We start from the raw sequence: 18,386 nt of genomic DNA, 5'->3' as shown, positions 1-18,386 counted from the left end.
GAAAGGCGGGGCTATTATTATAATTATCTCCACATACTTTTATTTGCTAGTAATTCAGACAATTAATCGATTCTTGGGTAGGCTATAATAAAAAACTCACCAAACTTAGTATTGTTTTTGTGCCAGAAGTTTTGCAATGTAATGCGGCAACTGACCAGAATAGATGATTTTTTTAATTTTAATGACAATAACAACCTCTCTTCATCTTGACGCGTTACCTTCTTGGATGTCTTGCGATGGTGACGTTGACTTCCGCATCTACATGCATTGCTTGCCCCTTGAAAGTAGCAAACATGTGACTTGAAGAAGTTCGAGGCAGTCACGAAATGTTTTACTGGTTGGTTGAAGACGTAAATTTCCGTCCGTTTGACAGTTGCTTCCTAAATAGTTGTCTTTAGGCCGTGCCACGGCCATTAAGTTGCACTTACAGGACCAGAAGAGTATTGCAGATAATTGAGTACAGATTTTACCACTGTAATGCTAATATTCAAAGTTGTGTACATTATTTCTATTATATCACGAACTTTTATTTTAAACTTAAATTTCCCCTGTGGATTTCTTTTGCAGAATATCTCTGTTTGCTTTGATTAGAACGGCAGAGATGTCGATGTCAAATTATTTTCTAATGATTTAGAAAAGAAACCGCTTTGAAAACTCATTTAACTGCGATCCGGGTGCAATTCTACAGTGGTGTGTCACAGATGGCTCACGGCTGATGTATTTATTCGTGATTTACAGCATTATCCTTTTTTTTCTGGATATCCGAGAGCTTATTTACTTTATTTTCACTTATATAAATGGAAAGGAAGCCAATTGGTTCGGTGTATCCTAGGCGAGGACAGTATTTATTACTGTTTAAGAATTTTTCGTTTCTCAGCAAAATAAGATAACCATAATAATGTCCGCCTTTTCTGCTTCTGATTTCAATTCAAAAAGATACTCCTCTTCAAGACCTTCCTACCCTTCCGAATTTTATAGGATAATTGATAAATACCACGATGGAGAAAGAAAATTACTCGTTGATGTTGGGTGTGGTCCAGGCACTGCTACTCTGCAAATGGCTGAGGAATTAAGACCGTTCGACCGAATCATCGGAAGCGATCTTTCTGCCACCATGATTAAAACTGCTAAAGCCATAAGGGAAGAAAGTCCCGATATATACAGGAATGTCTCATTCGAAGTTTCTCCAAGCGATAACTTTGAATTCCTAGGTGCTGGCTCAACGGATAAACAAAAGGTTGATATGATCACCGCGGTGGAATGCGCTCACTGGTTTGATTTCCAAAAGTTCCAACGATCTGTTTATGCAAATTTGAGAAAAGATGGGACGATTGCCATTTGGGGGTATGCGGACCCAATCTTTCCGGCTTATCCCGAGTTTGATGATTTAATGATTGAAGTGCCCTATGGAAAGGAAACCTTGGGGCCCTATTGGGAACAGCCGGGCAGATCTCGCCTTCGCAGCATGCTAAAAGACTCTAATCTGAATCCGGCGCTTTTTTATGACATCCGAGTTTCATGCTTTCATGCAGAGGATATAAGAGACCAAGCAAAGCTCCGTCAGCATACAGAGATGCTGCTGTTAATCAGAAAGCAAATTACTCTGGTGGAATTTGCGGAATATGTCAGAACCTGGAGTGCTTACCACGGATGGAAGCAAGATCCGAAGAACAAAAACAAACAGGACGTGGCAGATTGGTTTATTGAGGAATCACTGCGGAGAAGGCCGGAACTCACAGTCAATACCAAGATTGAAGTTGTTTGGAATACCTTTTATAAACTTGGTAAAAGAATCTGAGGTTCTTGTCCAATGGGCGCCCAAATTGTGAAGTTTTAGTAAGAGCGCGCTTTCCGATTGGCGGAGCCTCGCGTCATTAATTATTCACAGCTTCTGGAAAACACTATTACATTTGAAAAATTGTTAAATATTTTAGCTCTTACATAGGACGTTAAAAATGTAGCCGTTGAATAGTTTCTTCAGTTTTCCACTATCAAGGACGTCAATTGGTTTTAGTGGTAGCAGCATTGTTGTTTTGGGTTCTGAGCATAATTTTTCTCTTTCTTACTGTTTAGATTCAAGTGAGATGTCCGTAATCGAAATAACAAGCCAGGACCAATTCACTCAATTAACCACCACAAATGCTGCTAATAAACTCATTGTCTTGTATTTTCAAACTCAATGGGCGGAGCCATGTAAAAACATGAACCAGTTGGTTGAGGCCATCGGCAAAGAAGTTATTCAAGAGGATGTGCGGTTTCTGTCAATCGATGCCGACAAGAATCCTGAGATATCAGAAGTTTTTGAAATCGCAGCTGTACCATATTTTGTCTTCATTCGAAACGGTAATATTGTGAAAGAGATTTCAGGAGCCGATCCAAAGGAGTTTGTTAGAAGTCTGGAATCTCTTTCTAATGGTCCCACCTCAATAGCGCACAATGCTAAGGGGCCTAAATCCACTTCAGACATGGAAAACAGTGGATCTTCCGACGATGAGGAGGAAGAAACGGAAGAAGAAATAAATGCAAGGTTGGCGAAGCTAGTACAGGCTGCTCCCGTAATGCTTTTCATGAAAGGAAGCCCATCAGAACCTAAATGCGGATTCTCTAGGCAGTTGGTGGGCATCCTCAGGGAACATCAGATAAGGTTCGGCTTTTTCGATATACTGAGAGATGATAACGTTAGACAAAGCTTAAAGAAATTCTCTGATTGGCCCACTTTCCCTCAGTTGTACATAAACGGGGAATTTCAAGGTGGTTTGGATATTATTAAGGAATCTATAGAAGAGGATCCTGAGTTTTTCCAGCATGCTCTGCAGTAAGGAGGATTCTTGTTCGTGGCCCCAATTATATCCACGTATATATATATATAATATATACCTATTTATTTATTTATTTTAAGGTGTAGCAGGCATAAGTTGATGTAAACTACCTGATTATAGTCTCAAACACTCTTGGCAAATGCTTAAAGATTACAGTACTTCCAGGTCGGAATCTGAGAGTGACTCGCTAAACGCTGGCGCATTACGTGGTTTCCTTTGGGATAATATTTCATAAAGAGATTCATCTTCATCGATCTTTCCGAATATATCATTGTTGACAATATTGCTGTCATCGCTGTCAAAAATAGGATCATCCTTAAAGGAAGTGTCTTTATCTTCAATGCCGTCATCCGCCATCATTACATTATTTTCATACCGTTCAGTCAAAATACGAAGTCTTTTATCCCTTTGCTTTTTTTGGTCTTCTATATGACCAGAATTACTGATATCGTTATCCATTAATGATGCTAAACCATCCTCTACAGATAACCTTCCGATAGGCCCGCCTATCCTATTCATTATGTCAATGCAATCTTCAATTTGCATTATATCGTGAAGTTTAGCAGTTGTTTGTTTGAAGTCCAGAGAGTCACTCGGGAGATTTCTTAAAAAGTGAAGTATGGATTTTTTTTTATAACTTTGCAACTTCCTAATATAAGGTGCGTAGTAACCAAACTGTAAAGATACATCTCTAAATGAGTGCACTGTATTATATTTATAAAGACTAACGTTCACCCAATCTTCGGCTTGAACTTTGAATGAATTCTGTAATTTTCTAACCTTCCATTCTCTTGGAAAGTAAACCGTCCCATGGTTATGACTTTCCTTTGCGATACTGTGAAAAGTTTTTCGCACTTTTCTTAAAGCATATTCATCTGATTCTGACAAACTATTCATGGTATCACATTCACTTAAACAATCCACGACAGACAGTGCATCAGAGATACTGAAGTTGCCTTTATTAAATGTACCGTAATTCTCTAAAATACCCAGCTTGAAATCTTGATTGGACAGCAAACCGTTGGCATTACTGAAAAGAGTGTTGATGGTTTCATTATCATCGCTCGTGCTATGAGAACCATGAATGACCTTTCCAATGGCATGAAAATATGATATGGTGGATTCCCGTGTTGAGATTGGCAAAGCCTCACTTGACGTTGCCCAAAACTGAAGCGTGGTGATCGCTGACCTAATATCGCCTGTCCCTTGTGCGATATGGTTTATAGCTTCCTCTCTTTTACTCCATATTTTATTTTCCTTCAACAGAGCCATATTTTCAACGCAAATAAGCTTCAAGTGTTTTTTTAACAACGTGCTGTTGATCGGATTGAACCTTATTCTTTTCAATCTTGGATGCGCCAGGATTTCTTTGTTCATAACAGTTTCGCTGCTAAATGTATAATCAATACCAAATGTACGATAGTTGCTATCACTTTCTGGAATTTCACATTCAGTGAGACATATAACAAGGGGGGGTAGCAAAGGCTCTGAGCTATATAACCACTGTAAAATAAGTTGCTGAAAGCGATGTCTGGTGCCCATATGAAATACATTTGGTAAATCTTCGATAAGTATTAATGATAAGTTAGACATTACAAGGTACCTTGCACTCTTCAAGAACTCACTAAAACTTTCCATCTGAGGAAGATCATTGACTATACTATCACCTCTAAACTCAGTCAGGTCAGAATGGCTCGAATTACTTCGGAGAGATGTTACATTGCTTTTTTTTCTATATTTAGGGACCAAGACCTTTGAAAGTTCCCTTATGACGGTACTTTTAGAGCATCCACTAGGTCCAGAAAGTAACAGAACCCTATGCTTTGCATGCGGTAAAAACATGGCATCTAAGGCTTCTCGTACATCTTTAAGTTTCTTTTTATGAATGGCCACTTGCTCCAAATTCGTGGGCTTGAATTTTTCGTACCATTGTTCATCACCATTGTCATTAACATTTGGAGAGGCAGTGACTGTGTTTCTCTTGGGAATACACTCATACTCTATAGTTCTGGCCTTCCGCACTGGCGAAGTCGGTCTAGATGAGCTCCATTTTGTGATTTGTGAACCCAATGAACTGAGACTGTATTGTAATGAGGGGCGTTTCTTTAAGTTAGTACTATCCATATCATTCAGATACGAGTTACTTGACGAAGATTTGCCTCAAAATCTATGTTACGAAATTATTAGTGGTTGTGTGCCAGATATCGATATACAGTCCACTTCTATGATGATCTACTAGATATCATCGCTTTGAACGAAAGTATTAAAAATTTACGCAATGAAAGGCATGTCTGCTTAAATATACTAAACAAGCCTCAACAGCATTGAATAAATTAAGAACGAGGACCGTAGAGCATAAAGGGTTTTGTTTTCCGTTAAATTACTATTTTGTTCATTAAAATAAAAATGACTGAACATGAAACGAAGGATAAGGCCAAGAAAATTAGGGAGCTTTATCGCTATGATGAGATGTCAAATAAGGTACTAAAGCTTGATAAGCGCTTTATGAATACCAGTCAAAATTCCCAAAGGGACGCGGAAATATCACAGCCAAAGTCCATGAATGGTAGGATTAGTGCCAAAGATATGGGCCAGGGAGTACGCAGTAGCGCTGTTGAGGGGATGAAAAAAAATGATGTTACTGTGGATCCAATTGAGAAAAAGACATCATTGAGGAAAATTCAACATGACAGTACTATTTTGGACGCCTCTTCTAACTTTAGATTGCACTATTATCCAAAGAACTCCTCTAATGTTGAAGCTTACGAACACATTCTGCTGTGGGTCACAGAAATTTTGGGTAATGATATACCGCATGACCTTATTGTTGGAACTGCCGATATACTAATCAAATTGTTGAAAGATAATGAAAAAAACGGGGATAGAAATATTGAAAAGCAAAGAAAAAACATTCAAGATGAACTGGACATTGATATCGAATCTTCAAAGTTCACCGAGTTAGTCAAACTCATGAAAGACATAACCGATTATGAAGCGAATCCTAACGAGACTAATGAACGAACAGTGGCTATTCTTGCTGGTGGTGAAGAATCAGATGTGGAAAACGTGATTGGGGATAAGTCAGATTATGGAAGTGTTCTCGGGAGAGAAATCGATAATGACGAAGATAATAATGAAGAATACAATTACGATGACGTCGAAGCTAGACAAAAAAAAGAGAACAACAGGGCATTACCAAACATTGAAAGCGACACAATCAAACTTTCTGACCATAAGAGAAGTGATATTGAATCCATTCCGATATATTCAGTCGACGAGTTCTTTTTACAGAGAAAGTTACGATCTGAGCTCGGTTATAAGGATACTTCAGTGATACAAGATCTTTCAGAAAGGATCTTAAATGAAATCAAAACTCTTGAACGGAATCCAAGGGCGCTAGAGCAGAGATTAGTTGAATTGCTCGATCTTGAAAATATATCACTGGCTGAATTTATTTTCAATAATAGATCTGCTATTTTTTGGGGCATACGGCTGGCAAAGAGTACAGAGGACGAGGTATCGAATTTGGTAAAGCAAATGACTGCCAATGGCTTAGATGATCTTGTGAAGCAGTACCAGTTCAGAAATATTGCAAGCTCAAAGCGTGAGCTTGATTCTGATGAGGACGAGCCAATGGCTTCGGGGGCTAAAAGGACAAAATTTTGCAGCGACTCTGCAATACCACCTATCATAGATTTGGAAAAGATTAAGTTTGACGAAAGCTCTAAATTAATGACTATAACGAAAGTCTCACTACCAGAAGGGTCGTTTAAAAGAGTGAAGCCACAATATGATGAAATACATATTCCAGCTCCAAAGAAGCCCATTATTGATTACGAATTGACAAAAATTACCTCTTTACCAAATTGGTGCCAGGAGGCATTTCCTTCATCAGAAACAATATCTTTAAATCCTATACAATCGAAGGTTTTTCATGCAGCATTTGAGGGTGATTCAAATATGCTGATATGTGCGCCTACTGGTTCCGGTAAAACAAATATTGCTTTATTAACAGTATTGAAAACTTTGTCCCGTTTTTATAACCCAGAAACGAAGAAATTGAACCTCTCAGCTTTCAAAGTCGTTTATATAGCACCACTGAAGGCATTGGTACAGGAACAAGTTCGGGAATTTCAAAGAAGATTGGCTTTTTTAGGTATAAAAGTTGCTGAATTGACTGGGGATTCTAGACTGAGCAGAAAACAAATAGAAGAGACGCAAATTTTGGTTTCCACTCCAGAAAAATGGGATATAACCACCAGGAATATGAACAACTTGACTCTTGTTGGACTGGTTCGCTTGTTGATCATAGATGAAATTCACTTGTTGCATGACGAGAGGGGCCCTGTATTGGAAAGTATTGTCGCCAGAACGTTTTGGGCTTCTAAATACAGCCAGGAAAGTCCGAGAATTATAGGATTATCCGCAACCTTGCCAAATTATGAGGATGTCGGAAGATTTTTAAGGGTTCCTAAGGAAGGATTATTTTATTTTGATTCTTCATTTAGACCATGCCCCTTATCGCAACAGTTTTGTGGAATTAAGGAACGAAATTCCCTGAAGAAACTGAAAGCTATGAATGACGCTTGTTATGAAAAAGTTTTGGAATCAATCAATGAAGGTAATCAAATAATCGTGTTTGTCCACTCTCGAAAAGAAACATCACGTACTGCGACTTGGTTGAAGAACAAATTTGTTGACGAAAATATTGCTCATAAATTGATCAAAAATGATACAGCTTCAAAGCAAATTTTAAAGACTGAAGCGGCAAATGTACTTGACCCAAGCCTAAGAAAATTGGTTGAAAGTGGTATAGGGACGCATCACGCAGGGCTAGCCAGAAATGACAGATCTTTATCTGAAGATTTGTTTGCGGACGGATTATTGCAAGTATTGGTATGTACAGCGACATTGGCATGGGGTGTTAATCTCCCCGCTCATACTGTGATTATAAAAGGAACAGATGTTTATTCCCCTGAAAAGGGGTCCTGGGAACAACTTTCATCACAGGATGTTCTCCAAATGTTAGGCAGAGCCGGTCGACCTAGATATGACACTTTTGGAGAAGGCATTATAATAACGGACCAATCGAACGTCCAATACTACCTTTCGGTTCTAAATCAGCAATTACCCATAGAATCACAATTTCTTTCGAAGTTAGTTGATAATTTAAATGCTGAAGTCGTCATCGGTAATATTAAATGCAGAAGCGATGCCGTGGGCTGGCTGGCATATACTTACTTATATGTTAGAATGTTAGCTTCTCCTGAGCTTTATAAAGTACCTAATATCTCAAAAGATAAGCAATTAAAAAAGTATAGAGAAAGTTTGATCCACTCCGCTCTTTGCATCTTGAAGGAGCAAGATTTGGTGCTGTATGATGCTGAAAACGATGTAATTGAGGCAACAGATCTCGGAAATATAGCGTCGGCATTCTACATCAATCATGCCTCTATGAATGTCTACAGTAAAGAGTTAGACGAACACACAACTCAGATAGATCTCTTCAGAGTATTTGCGATGTCAGAAGAATTCAAGTATATATCGGTTAGATATGAAGAGAAGAGAGAATTGAAACAACTTTTAGAAAAGGCTCCTATTCCTATCAGAGAAGATATTGATGATCCTTTAGCAAAAGTGAATGTGTTACTGCAATCTTACTTTTCTCAACTTAAGTTCGAGGGTTTCGCGTTAAATTCTGATATGGTGTTTATCCACCAAAATGCGGGGAGGTTACTGCGTGCAATGTTCGAAATATGCCTAAAGAGAGGTTGGGGACATCCTACACGGATACTGCTGAATCTCTGTAGGTCTGCCACTACAAGAATGTGGGCAACAAATTCACCCCTAAGGCAGTTGAAAAGATGTTCTGATGAGGTGGTCAAAAGACTAGAAGCCTCTACAATACCTTGGGGAGATTACTTGGAACTGGATACACCTGCAGAAGTCGGTCGTGCAATTAGATCTGAGAAATATGGTAAACAGATTTATGATCTGTTGAAAAGGTTTCCTAAAATATCTATGAAATGTAATGCTCAGCCAATTACTCCCAGTGTTATCAGATTCAACGTTGAAATACTAGCAGATTGGTTGTGGGATGTGAAATTACACGGTGCCCTTCAACCTTTCTTGCTCATGCTAGAAGACACGGACGGTGATCTGATATTTTTTCATGACGTGTTGTTCATCACTTCAGATATGATAGGACAAGAACTCACACTGTCCTTTACTCATGAACTAGGGCAACACGATCAAAATAACTTGCCCCCTAATTTTTTTCTTACAGTGATATCTGAAAACTGGTGGCATTGTGAATGCGAAATTCCAGTTTCCTTCAATGGTTTCAAACTTCCAAACAAATTCCCTGCTCCTACTCCTCTTTTGGAAAATGTTCGTATCTCAACATCAGAGCTTAGTAACGATGATTTTTTCGAAGTATTTGAATTCGAAACTTTCAATAAGATTCAAAGTCAGGTTTTTGAAACTGTCTATAATTCAAATGACTCGGTCTTCATAGGTTCAGCTAAGGGTACAGGTAAAACGGTTTTAGCTGAATTAGCACTATTAAACCATTGGAGACAGAATAAAGGAAGAGCTGTTTACATCAATCCATCTCAAAAAAAAATTGATGCTGTACTTTCTAGTTGGAATAAAAGGTTGTCTCATCTTGCTGGGGGAAAGGTTGTCAACAAGCTAGGCAATGACCTTTCTCTAAATTCGAAATTATTAGCGGGAAGTCACCTTCTTTTGGCTACTCCCGCACAGTTTGAACTTTTGTCACGGCGCTGGAGGCAGAGAAAAAACATCCAAAGCTTGGAATTAATGATATATGATGACAGTCATGGAATTAGTCAAGGCGTTTGTGGTGCAGTATATGAAACGGTTATTTCTAGAATGATATTTATAGCTACTCAACTTGAGAAAAAGACTCGATTTGTTTGCTTATCGAGCTGTCTGGCAAATGCTCGTGATTTTGGTGAATGGATTGGCATGAAGAAGTCAAACATATACAATTTTTCCCCAAGCGAAAGAGTTGACCCCCTTGAAATAAATATTCAATCGTTCAAAGATGTTGAGCATGTTTCGTTCAACTCATCAATGCTTCAAATGGCTTTTGAGGCAGCGTCAGCTACCGCGGCAAATGGAAATCCTAGCTCAGTGATCTTGTCATCCAGAAAGGATTGTATGGACGTCGCGTCTGCATTCATGAGATTTTCTAAAGCAGTAGGATGGGATATGTTGAACTCAGAAGAAGAGCAAGTCATAGCACACGTGGAAAAATTAGTAGACTGCAATTTAAAAGTTCCTTTAAAACACGGTGTAGGTATCTTATATAATGGGATGGCATCAAGTGATGAAAGGATCATAGAAAAATTACACGAATATGGTGCACTATCTGTTCTACTCATTTCTAGAGACTCCTCTACTTTTGCTTCTAAAACTGATGAGGTAATAGTACTAGGAACTAACTTCTATGATGGCAGGGAGCATAAATATATGCCATATACCGTCAACGAACTTTTAGAAGTAGTGGGAATAGCCAATAGTAATGATGCAATGGTTGGCAAAGTTTTAATTTTAACTAGTCACAGCATGAAGGCTTATTACAAAAAGTTTTTAGCCGAGCCATTACCTACTGAAAGTTTCTTGCAGTATAATATTCATGACACTTTGAACAACGAGATTGCAAACTCTATTATACAAAGTAAGCAAGATTGTGTTGATTGGTTTACTTATTCATATTTTTATCGTCGTCTCCATGGAAATCCCAGCTATTATGGCGTCAAAGATACTTCTCCATATGGTATTTCAGTTTTTCTAACCGATTTAGTCGAAACTAGTTTGGAAGACTTAGTTGAGTTGTCCTTTATTAAAATCGAAGATAGTGCAACGAACGCAGATGTCGATGGAGAAGGTGATGAAGCCACCGAGGTTGTATCTGCCTTGAATAATGGGTTGATTGCTTCCCGTTATGGTACAGCCTTTTCCACTATTCAATCCTTTGTATCTTCCTTATCGAATACCTCAACACTTAGAAACATGCTGCACATTTTATCCACAGCGGTAGAGTTCGAAAATATACCACTTAGGAAAGGTGATAGATCGTTACTTGCCAAGTTAAGTAAAAGATTACCCCTAAAATTTCCTGGCGATATGTCTTCTGAGCCTATGAGCTTCAAAATTTTTTCATTGTTACAGGCATATTTCTCGCGTGTTGAATTACCCATCGATTTCCAAAATGATTTGAGAAACATTTTGGAGAAAGTTGTCCCTCTAATTAACGTGATTGTTGATATTCTTTCAGCAAATGGGTACTTGAACGCTACTACTGCCATGGATTTAGCGCAGATGTTGGTTCAAGGTGTCTGGGATGTTGATAGCCCGTTGAGGCAGATCCCACATTTCAACAATAAAATGCTGGAAAAATGCAAAGAAATGAACATTGAGACTGTATATGACATAATGGCCCTCGAGGACGAAGAAAGAGACGAAATTCTGGTGCTAAATAATTCACAGCTTGCCCAAGTTGCCGCATTTGTTAACAATTACCCTAACGTTGAAGTCACCTATTCAATTCATTTAGTTTCAGGTGCAACACAGAAAGTCTCAATACAGTTAACAAGGGATTTTGAACCTGAAAGTTTACAGGTAACATCTGAAAAGTATCCATTTGATAAACTGGAAAATTGGTGGCTGGTATTGGGTGATATTTCTAAAAAGGAGCTTTACGCTATCAAGAAAGTTTCCTTAAACAAGGAGACCCAACATTATCAACTAGAATTTGATACTCCCTCAACTGGTAAGCATAATTTAACCATTTGGTGCGTTTGCGATTCATATCTTGACGCAGATAAAGAAATATCATTCGAAATTAATGTGAAATAAACCATTTGATCCTTAATGATCCAAGACAGACTCACAAATATAAAAAGAGAAAAGGTTTTTCTCGTAAAATAATTACTCTAATAGCCGCATATATAGTTTATAGTTTATAGTTTATATCATCACTGCATTTTCGCATCACTGCATTTCTATATCCTCGTCTTCGTCCTGCTCTCCTTTATTTTTGCTTTCAATGAACCCACCCTTGTCTTTTTTACTATTTTGGTGCTTTATTAGATCATCATAGCTCCAAACGGATACGCCTTCCTGGTCTTTAGGGTCCGTAGGTTGAGCCATTGTCCTTAAAAATTGTTTAGTACTGGATATGGCCATATCTGTAGAAAGGTTTAAGTCAGCATCTGACAACCCTTGAGCAATCCATTTAGGTAACTGACTTCTCTTTCGTGAAAATCGACGGTCAGCTAGTACCATAACACCGTAATCATCCTTTCCCCTAAGGACTCTTCCCAAACATTGGGCTGCATGCCTCATTGCATCAAAAGATAGAAAGTCGTTTTCTCTAATGCGATAATTCTCCCTCATAAATTCTAAACGAGCTTTCAAAATACGTGATTCTGTGTACTGAAATGGAATGCCGATCATCAATACGGTTCTGCCGTATTGATGATCAAAATCGATACCTTCAGAAACCTTACCTCTAGCGACAGAAAGCAAAATTGCTCCACGCCCATTTGAACAAGCTTTCCTATACGTCTCTAAAGCTAGCGAGGTCTCTTGGGCATCTGGAGTCTCAACTAGGATTAATTTGTGCTTCCAAACTTCGTCAAGAATACCCATCGTTTGCCACATCGAAACGATACTTTCCATATATAGGTACGAGGGGAAGAACACAACCATTCCATCGGGTGTAATTTTGGCAAATTCTACCAGCATAGAACCATAATTACGAACAATACTAGGATCATTCCTAATTTCAAATCTTGAAGAAATTGCAACTTGATCAGATCCCTTTGTAATAATCATTGGTAGAAACGATTTTTTGGCTAAAGTCATAGCGTATGATTTTTGTAAAACTGTCTTGAAGTTTAACATCCTTGGGTACATGTCTAATGGTGATATAGTTCCTGAAGTGATAATAACAGAAGAAAACTTCTCAAAAACTGGTTTAATTGCAATCGATGCATCTAAGCATGTGAATCTCATAATTGGATTTGGAACCGCCGCATTTTCAATTTCATATGGCTCAATAATTAACAAAAACCCTTCTTCATACGTCGATATAAGGGTAGCGAATGTTGCTATGTCTTTCAATGCATTAAAATCTTCCACCTCTGCGACTTCCAAAGTTCTTACAAGTAATGATAATCTTTCAGAACAGAACCGGAGAGGTTTCCTTTCTATAAATGTCAACTGTTTTAAATGCTGTAGGAATGACTTCGGCGTTTCTGAAATAACATGGAGAACTTTCATTCTAGTCTTTAAATATTCTATCAGCCTTTTCAGAAATGAAACGAAATGTTCAGCCCTCCGTATATTCCCCGGGATTGCTTCTTTTAAAAGATCTAAAGGCAAAACTGGAGTTTCCACAAATGGCTCTTCCTGGTCAGTAAGAATATCTGCAGAATGAAGGCCTTGCACTAATTTTTCATATTCATCTTGTAGTTTTTGTGAGTCGACTTTTCTGACTTCAGTAATACGCTCATCCAATGCATTAGCACCTCTTGTTGCTCTTCTCAATGCATCTGTTGTCAAGTCTAAGGACAGAGATTCGATACACACATTATCGATATTGTGTGCTTCATCAAAAATGACGATACTGTCTTTGGAAACCTCGTTGGAAACCCTTTCGGCAATTTTAGGGTCTAATAGATAATGGTAAGAATAAATAATAATGTTACAAAGAGAAATCATACGACGAACAATGAAATACGGGCAAAGCGTTTTTTCTTCACAGTATTTTAACAGCTTTTCAAAGGAAAATACACCCTTTGGAAGATAATCTTCCACTTCAATATCGTACAAATTTTCATGGTATTCACACAGTTCCACGTTGGCCTCCGGATCTTCCTCCAGTTTTCTCTTCGCTTGACCATTTGTCATCCTACGACATTTTTCATCGACTACTGTACCTTTTCGTTCCTTACTGACCTCAGGGTGCAGGCACAAATTTTTTCTTGATGTCAAGCCAAGACCTCGGAAATCCTCCTGGTATCCCAGCTCTTTAGTTCTATAATCCATAAGATTTTCCAATTCTACTAAGGCTTTTTCGATTTCAGACATGGTACGAGAACAATATATGATCTTTCTGTGTTCTGGGTAGTGCATTTGGTAAGCGATTGTGAGAGATAGTAATGAGACGGTTTTACCTGTTCCCGAGGGCATTTCTAAGATACTGTTTCCGCCCACATCCAAAGTCCTTTTAATGTCGCACATATACTTGTACTGTTCTGGATATATCTTTGGATAAGGAAAAAGCACTGGCAAATCATCTATATAAAACTTCATTGTTTTCCAGTTTTTTTAGAAGCGCAGTTGAAACAGGATCAGAGCCACTCTTCAATTCAATAATGTCTTTAAGAATGAATAGTGGGGCTATATCAACCTCAATATATATATATATATGTATATATACAGACGATAAAAGACTTCTTTACAATAACAATGTGCCATAAATGTGTGTGCAACTTTAATTTTCAATAAATTTCATGGATGTTCCTTGAAGGCCGTCGCTCATGATTAATATAAAGGAATAAGATAAGATGGTACAACTATTCGTGAATTGTTCAATATTAATTATTTTCAATTAATTTTGGGAAATTTTCACGGAAATGGATACTTTGGTATGAATTCAACAAATTTACATGGTTTTAGCAGAAAGATTGATGGAAATAACTATAATATGAGGCTAAAATTGGCCTCAATTGTACTAATCCCCAAATTGACTGGTTATTAAGTTTAGCAGTTTTGGGAAGATGATATCTGAGGTTTCCCCTGAGATTGTACTAAGAACCCCGCTCCTTTCGTAATATTTCTTTAATGGCTCATTCGTTTTATTATACTCTTCTAGTCTTTTCTTGAACACTTGTGCGGTGTCATCAAGTCTTTTAGTCAAAGGTTCGCCGGTGATATCGTCTAAGCCCGGTACCTTTGGAGGGTTATATTGCAAGTTGTACACTCTCCCACTAGGGACGTGAACATATCTGTTTTCAATTCTTTCCAGTATGACGGATTCTGGCACGTCTAGCTCCACCACTAGATTCAAGTCGGCGTCATGCTGCTTCAAAAGTTCATCCAAAGCCAAAGCCTGTGTAGTGGTTCGAGGGAATCCGTCAAGTAGCCATGCAGCAGATGGTTTCAACCACGTCAACGCCGAAAGGCGAAATGTTACCAGACGCGTTATAAGGACATCTGGTAGTAGCTTTCCCTGGACAATGTAAGTAGCAGCCTCCCGCCCCAATTCGGATTCTGATTTGATTTCTTGACGCAGAATGTCACCAGACGAAATTGAGGATAACTGAGGAATTTCTTTCAATAATCTCGAAGTCTGCGTTCCCTTACCGGACCCTGGGGCTCCCAACAACAAAAGTCGAAGAGGTTTGAGTAGTTGTGTTGTTTGTTTCACGTTTGTTGGCATGGCTTGTTGCTGGTTTGTCCCTTAAATTTAATATTCTGAAAACTAATATATGTAATCTATATATGTATATTTTGTATATGTATATAGTGAGTCTAATGGTAGAATGTGGATTTTCGCGTATCTCCGACCGACCGAATGACACTTTGAGAGCCCTCAAAGTAAGATCCCAATAAAAAGCCGGCTGTTGTTCGTCAGTTCAAAGGTGCACTGCGCTGGCTAACCGTCTTCTCGTCCTGCGTTTGCACATCAGTGCTCATGATCGAATCATTTACTGTCGTGTCGTTTGGAACGCACGGTATTTTCTTGTTCAAGTGCTGTAAAACGTGGTCTCTTCTCTTGAATCTTTTACCACATTTGGGACAAGAGTGAGGTTTCTCTCCAGAATGGACGGATTTTTTATGTCTTGTGAGATGGTGACCAGAAGAAAACTTTCTTTGGCACTCTTTACAAACGTAAATCTTATTCTTACCTGATAATACAATTTCTTCGGGCGCAAACTTAGATGTTTGCGGCGAAAAGCCTTGTTCTTTATCCAGATCGCTGTTATCGTTTGTGAACGAATCTTCTTGGAATGCGGACGCAACCTTCGAAAGAATAGGGTTCGACCCCGACCCCTCCATGGACGACTCCCCTTTGAGTATCCTATTTGTTGCTTTATGGACTAGCCTTTCGGGATGCGGTATTTTTATTGCACTTGGTTCACTTAACGGCCCCAGCACAGAAATGGATAGATTTGACACGGTGGGGGGGGTGGAGAATGAATGTTGTTGCGGATGCTGTGGCTGCTGTTGATATTGTTGTCTTACGTCAGAATTCAATGCTATAGGGCTTCTAGATGACTCTCTGGATATGTTTAATGTTACAATGTTAGGGGACTTGACTCTTTTTATTAGTGATATACTTGGATTCACTGGAGAATGAGGAGCAGAATGAGATATTCCATTGATGCTCTTGTTGGAGATATATAGTAAGGGATTCAAACCGGACAACGCGTTAGGTCGTGGGAAGGCAAGATTGTTATTCGTCATGTCAAGTAGTGGCTGGGTATTCGAAAGTTCGTTGGACGAATTCAATCTTGACAGAGGTAATCTTGGAGAGGAGGCAGCACTGTTTGCCATTGATGTAAGGCTCATAGCTACTATGCTGTCTTCGTGGTCTGTGAGCAGTGTCATTTGTGAAGTTTCCCTTTTCAATAACTTACTTAGAGGCTGTTCTTGAAAAGAGGAGATTCTTTTCAGTTTCAAAGTCGGATCTTCCAGCGTAGGTTCGACAATATTAGAATAATCCTTCATCCGTGACAAGAGAGGTGAAGAAACACCTGAACTCTTTGTTTTGAAGCTTGAAAAATGGCCCACATCGGGACTTGTAGATCGAAGAGAGCTATTTTCCATTTCCTTCAACGTTGGCCTGTGAAGCAAGGGCATAGCAGGGTTTGCTAATGGGTTGAGAGGCGGTATGCCTTTCAAGTCTTTATTTTTATAGCCTCTCCAGGATTTAGCCAATTTTTGGACATCTATTTCCACTGAGTCTGAAATACAATGACATTTCCCGGCCTTCTTCCCAATCGGTAGCCATTCCTCCAGTGCAAAATTGACCGATTCAGCCAGGTTGTAACCATAATTGAACCCCGCATGATAACCGTATGGATAAGTGATCATGAATTCGCCTTCATGGTGAACGATTTCGTTGCATCGTATGCCGTTTTCCTGCAACAGTTTGGGCGAGGCCAAAAACATCTTATGCCTTAAAAACTCAGGGCAATTTTTCGCTTCTTCGGGGAATTGCTCCTGCATGAAATTGTATAATTTGAATCTGTCCTCCTGCGGTATTGAATACCACTGTTTCGGGGCGCCAAAATGGATATAGTTTATAGAATACAGATCTTGGTCTTCCAAATGCCAAGAAAAAGAAGCCTTCCATAGGCCAGCGTACAAGTAGGAGTCATTGACCCCGGGAACTTTCGTTTCCATATGATCTAAGATGTTCGGTAGCTTTGCGACGTTCCAAACCTCTAAATTTTCAGGAAATAATGATCCTGGTGTATCCGCACCGTACATAGGTGTAGTAAAATTCAATGTTTTCCAGTAATACTCTTCTAAGAACTTCAATCTTTCCGGATTTTGAAAATCAGATAGATCTATCGAATATTCCGCTCTAAATTGTTCAAAATCATCGATGTTGAAGGAGGATTCGAAATTTTTCAGCTTCAACTTGGAAGACTTGGAGACGGAGCCTTTTCTGGAGCTACGTCTCACTTTAGGGTCCTCCGGAGGAACGTAGTCCTTGGACAGATCCTTCCATTGTATTATGTTATAAGTCTTTTTTTTCTCCACGTTCTGCACCATGAAAAGACCTTTATTTCCAGAGATATGCTGCTGAATGGGCGATTTGATCTTAATCTTCTGGAGCGTTTCCGCGGAATGGGGGGAATCTAACTTTTTCTTCCATTCTTTGGGCGGAATCACTTTCACAACACCACTCTTCATGCCGTATTTGTTTATGGCTTTGCAGTATGCATAAAAATCTTCGAATTCCTCGTATGTGGGTTTGAAAACGGGTATTCCGCCCACAATCTCGGAAGGGGTGATAAGTTTGGTCATAATATTTCACAACTAGATTTCTTCACCAAGAATGTCTCACTCTCTTTCCACTTTTTTGGTTTGTTGTTTTTCGTCTTTAGTAGATCTATGAAAACAGTATTGGATCTAGTAAAGATAAAGTCCCCCTATTTCAACGCAATGCAGATAAAAGAGTTATATGGGCCGCCTGACGAAAAACCACAAGTAGCTACTTTAGGAACAAGCAAAACCGTCAATACAGATTTGTATATTTTGTTAATAACACTTTGCACACAGCGCCTAGAGCAGTCTGAAAAATCTTACTAGCCATTGTTACTTAGGGAGTGTATGTGATTAATTGCATGGCGATGAGGTTACCCTTGAAAAATTTAGAAAAGATTTTTCCGAACAAAAAGAAAATTAACTTTAAAAAAAAAAAAAAAAAAAAGAAACGTTTAGGGGAGAGGAGGGCATGGCGCAAACCGTGAGGTGTTTGGGTCTATTTATTATAGGGCAAATATTACAAAAACA

General features: G+C 38.8%; 7 protein-coding genes across 7 annotated transcripts; 3 read left to right on the top strand and 4 right to left on the bottom strand.

Moving 5' to 3' along the window:
* Positions 1 to 898: 898 nt before the first annotated feature.
* Positions 899 to 1,798, top strand: TMT1 (trans-aconitate 3-methyltransferase; the record flags this gene model as incomplete). Its single annotated transcript, XM_056227588.1, has 1 exon — positions 899 to 1,798. The coding sequence occupies one exon, from the start codon at positions 899 to 901 to the stop codon at positions 1,796 to 1,798; it is 900 nt and encodes a 299-aa protein (XP_056087395.1).
* Positions 1,799 to 2,084: 286 nt separating this feature from the next.
* On the top strand, positions 2,085 to 2,819 carry GRX4 (monothiol glutaredoxin GRX4; the record flags this gene model as incomplete). The annotated part of the gene is made up of 1 exon (XM_056227587.1): positions 2,085 to 2,819. The coding sequence occupies one exon, from the start codon at positions 2,085 to 2,087 to the stop codon at positions 2,817 to 2,819; it is 735 nt and encodes a 244-aa protein (XP_056087394.1).
* Positions 2,820 to 2,969: 150 nt separating this feature from the next.
* On the bottom strand, positions 2,970 to 4,943 carry RAD24 (Rad24p; the record flags this gene model as incomplete). Its single annotated transcript, XM_056227586.1, has 1 exon — positions 2,970 to 4,943. One exon carries the CDS (start codon positions 4,941 to 4,943, stop codon positions 2,970 to 2,972), a length of 1,974 nt encoding a protein of 657 aa, XP_056087393.1.
* Positions 4,944 to 5,225: 282 nt separating this feature from the next.
* Positions 5,226 to 11,705, top strand: BRR2 (ATP-dependent RNA helicase BRR2; the record flags this gene model as incomplete). Its single annotated transcript, XM_056227585.1, has 1 exon — positions 5,226 to 11,705. The coding sequence occupies one exon, from the start codon at positions 5,226 to 5,228 to the stop codon at positions 11,703 to 11,705; it is 6,480 nt and encodes a 2,159-aa protein (XP_056087392.1).
* Positions 11,706 to 11,840: 135 nt separating this feature from the next.
* RAD3 (TFIIH/NER complex ATP-dependent 5'-3' DNA helicase subunit RAD3) lies at positions 11,841 to 14,168 on the bottom strand (the record flags this gene model as incomplete). The annotated part of the gene is made up of 1 exon (XM_056227584.1): positions 11,841 to 14,168. One exon carries the CDS (start codon positions 14,166 to 14,168, stop codon positions 11,841 to 11,843), a length of 2,328 nt encoding a protein of 775 aa, XP_056087391.1.
* Positions 14,169 to 14,589: 421 nt separating this feature from the next.
* On the bottom strand, positions 14,590 to 15,297 carry ADK2 (adenylate kinase ADK2; the record flags this gene model as incomplete). Its single annotated transcript, XM_056227583.1, has 1 exon — positions 14,590 to 15,297. The coding sequence occupies one exon, from the start codon at positions 15,295 to 15,297 to the stop codon at positions 14,590 to 14,592; it is 708 nt and encodes a 235-aa protein (XP_056087390.1).
* A 191-nt stretch (positions 15,298 to 15,488) lies between these two features.
* Positions 15,489 to 17,897, bottom strand: RPH1 (Rph1p; the record flags this gene model as incomplete). The annotated part of the gene is made up of 1 exon (XM_056227582.1): positions 15,489 to 17,897. The coding sequence occupies one exon, from the start codon at positions 17,895 to 17,897 to the stop codon at positions 15,489 to 15,491; it is 2,409 nt and encodes an 802-aa protein (XP_056087389.1).
* Positions 17,898 to 18,386: the final 489 nt, after the last annotated feature.

Source organism: Saccharomyces kudriavzevii (assembly GCF_947243775.1).
Source record: "Saccharomyces kudriavzevii IFO 1802 strain IFO1802 genome assembly, chromosome: 5".
NCBI lineage: Eukaryota > Fungi > Ascomycota > Saccharomycetes > Saccharomycetales > Saccharomycetaceae > Saccharomyces > Saccharomyces kudriavzevii.
This window is presented reverse-complemented; position numbering and strand designations above follow the sequence as displayed.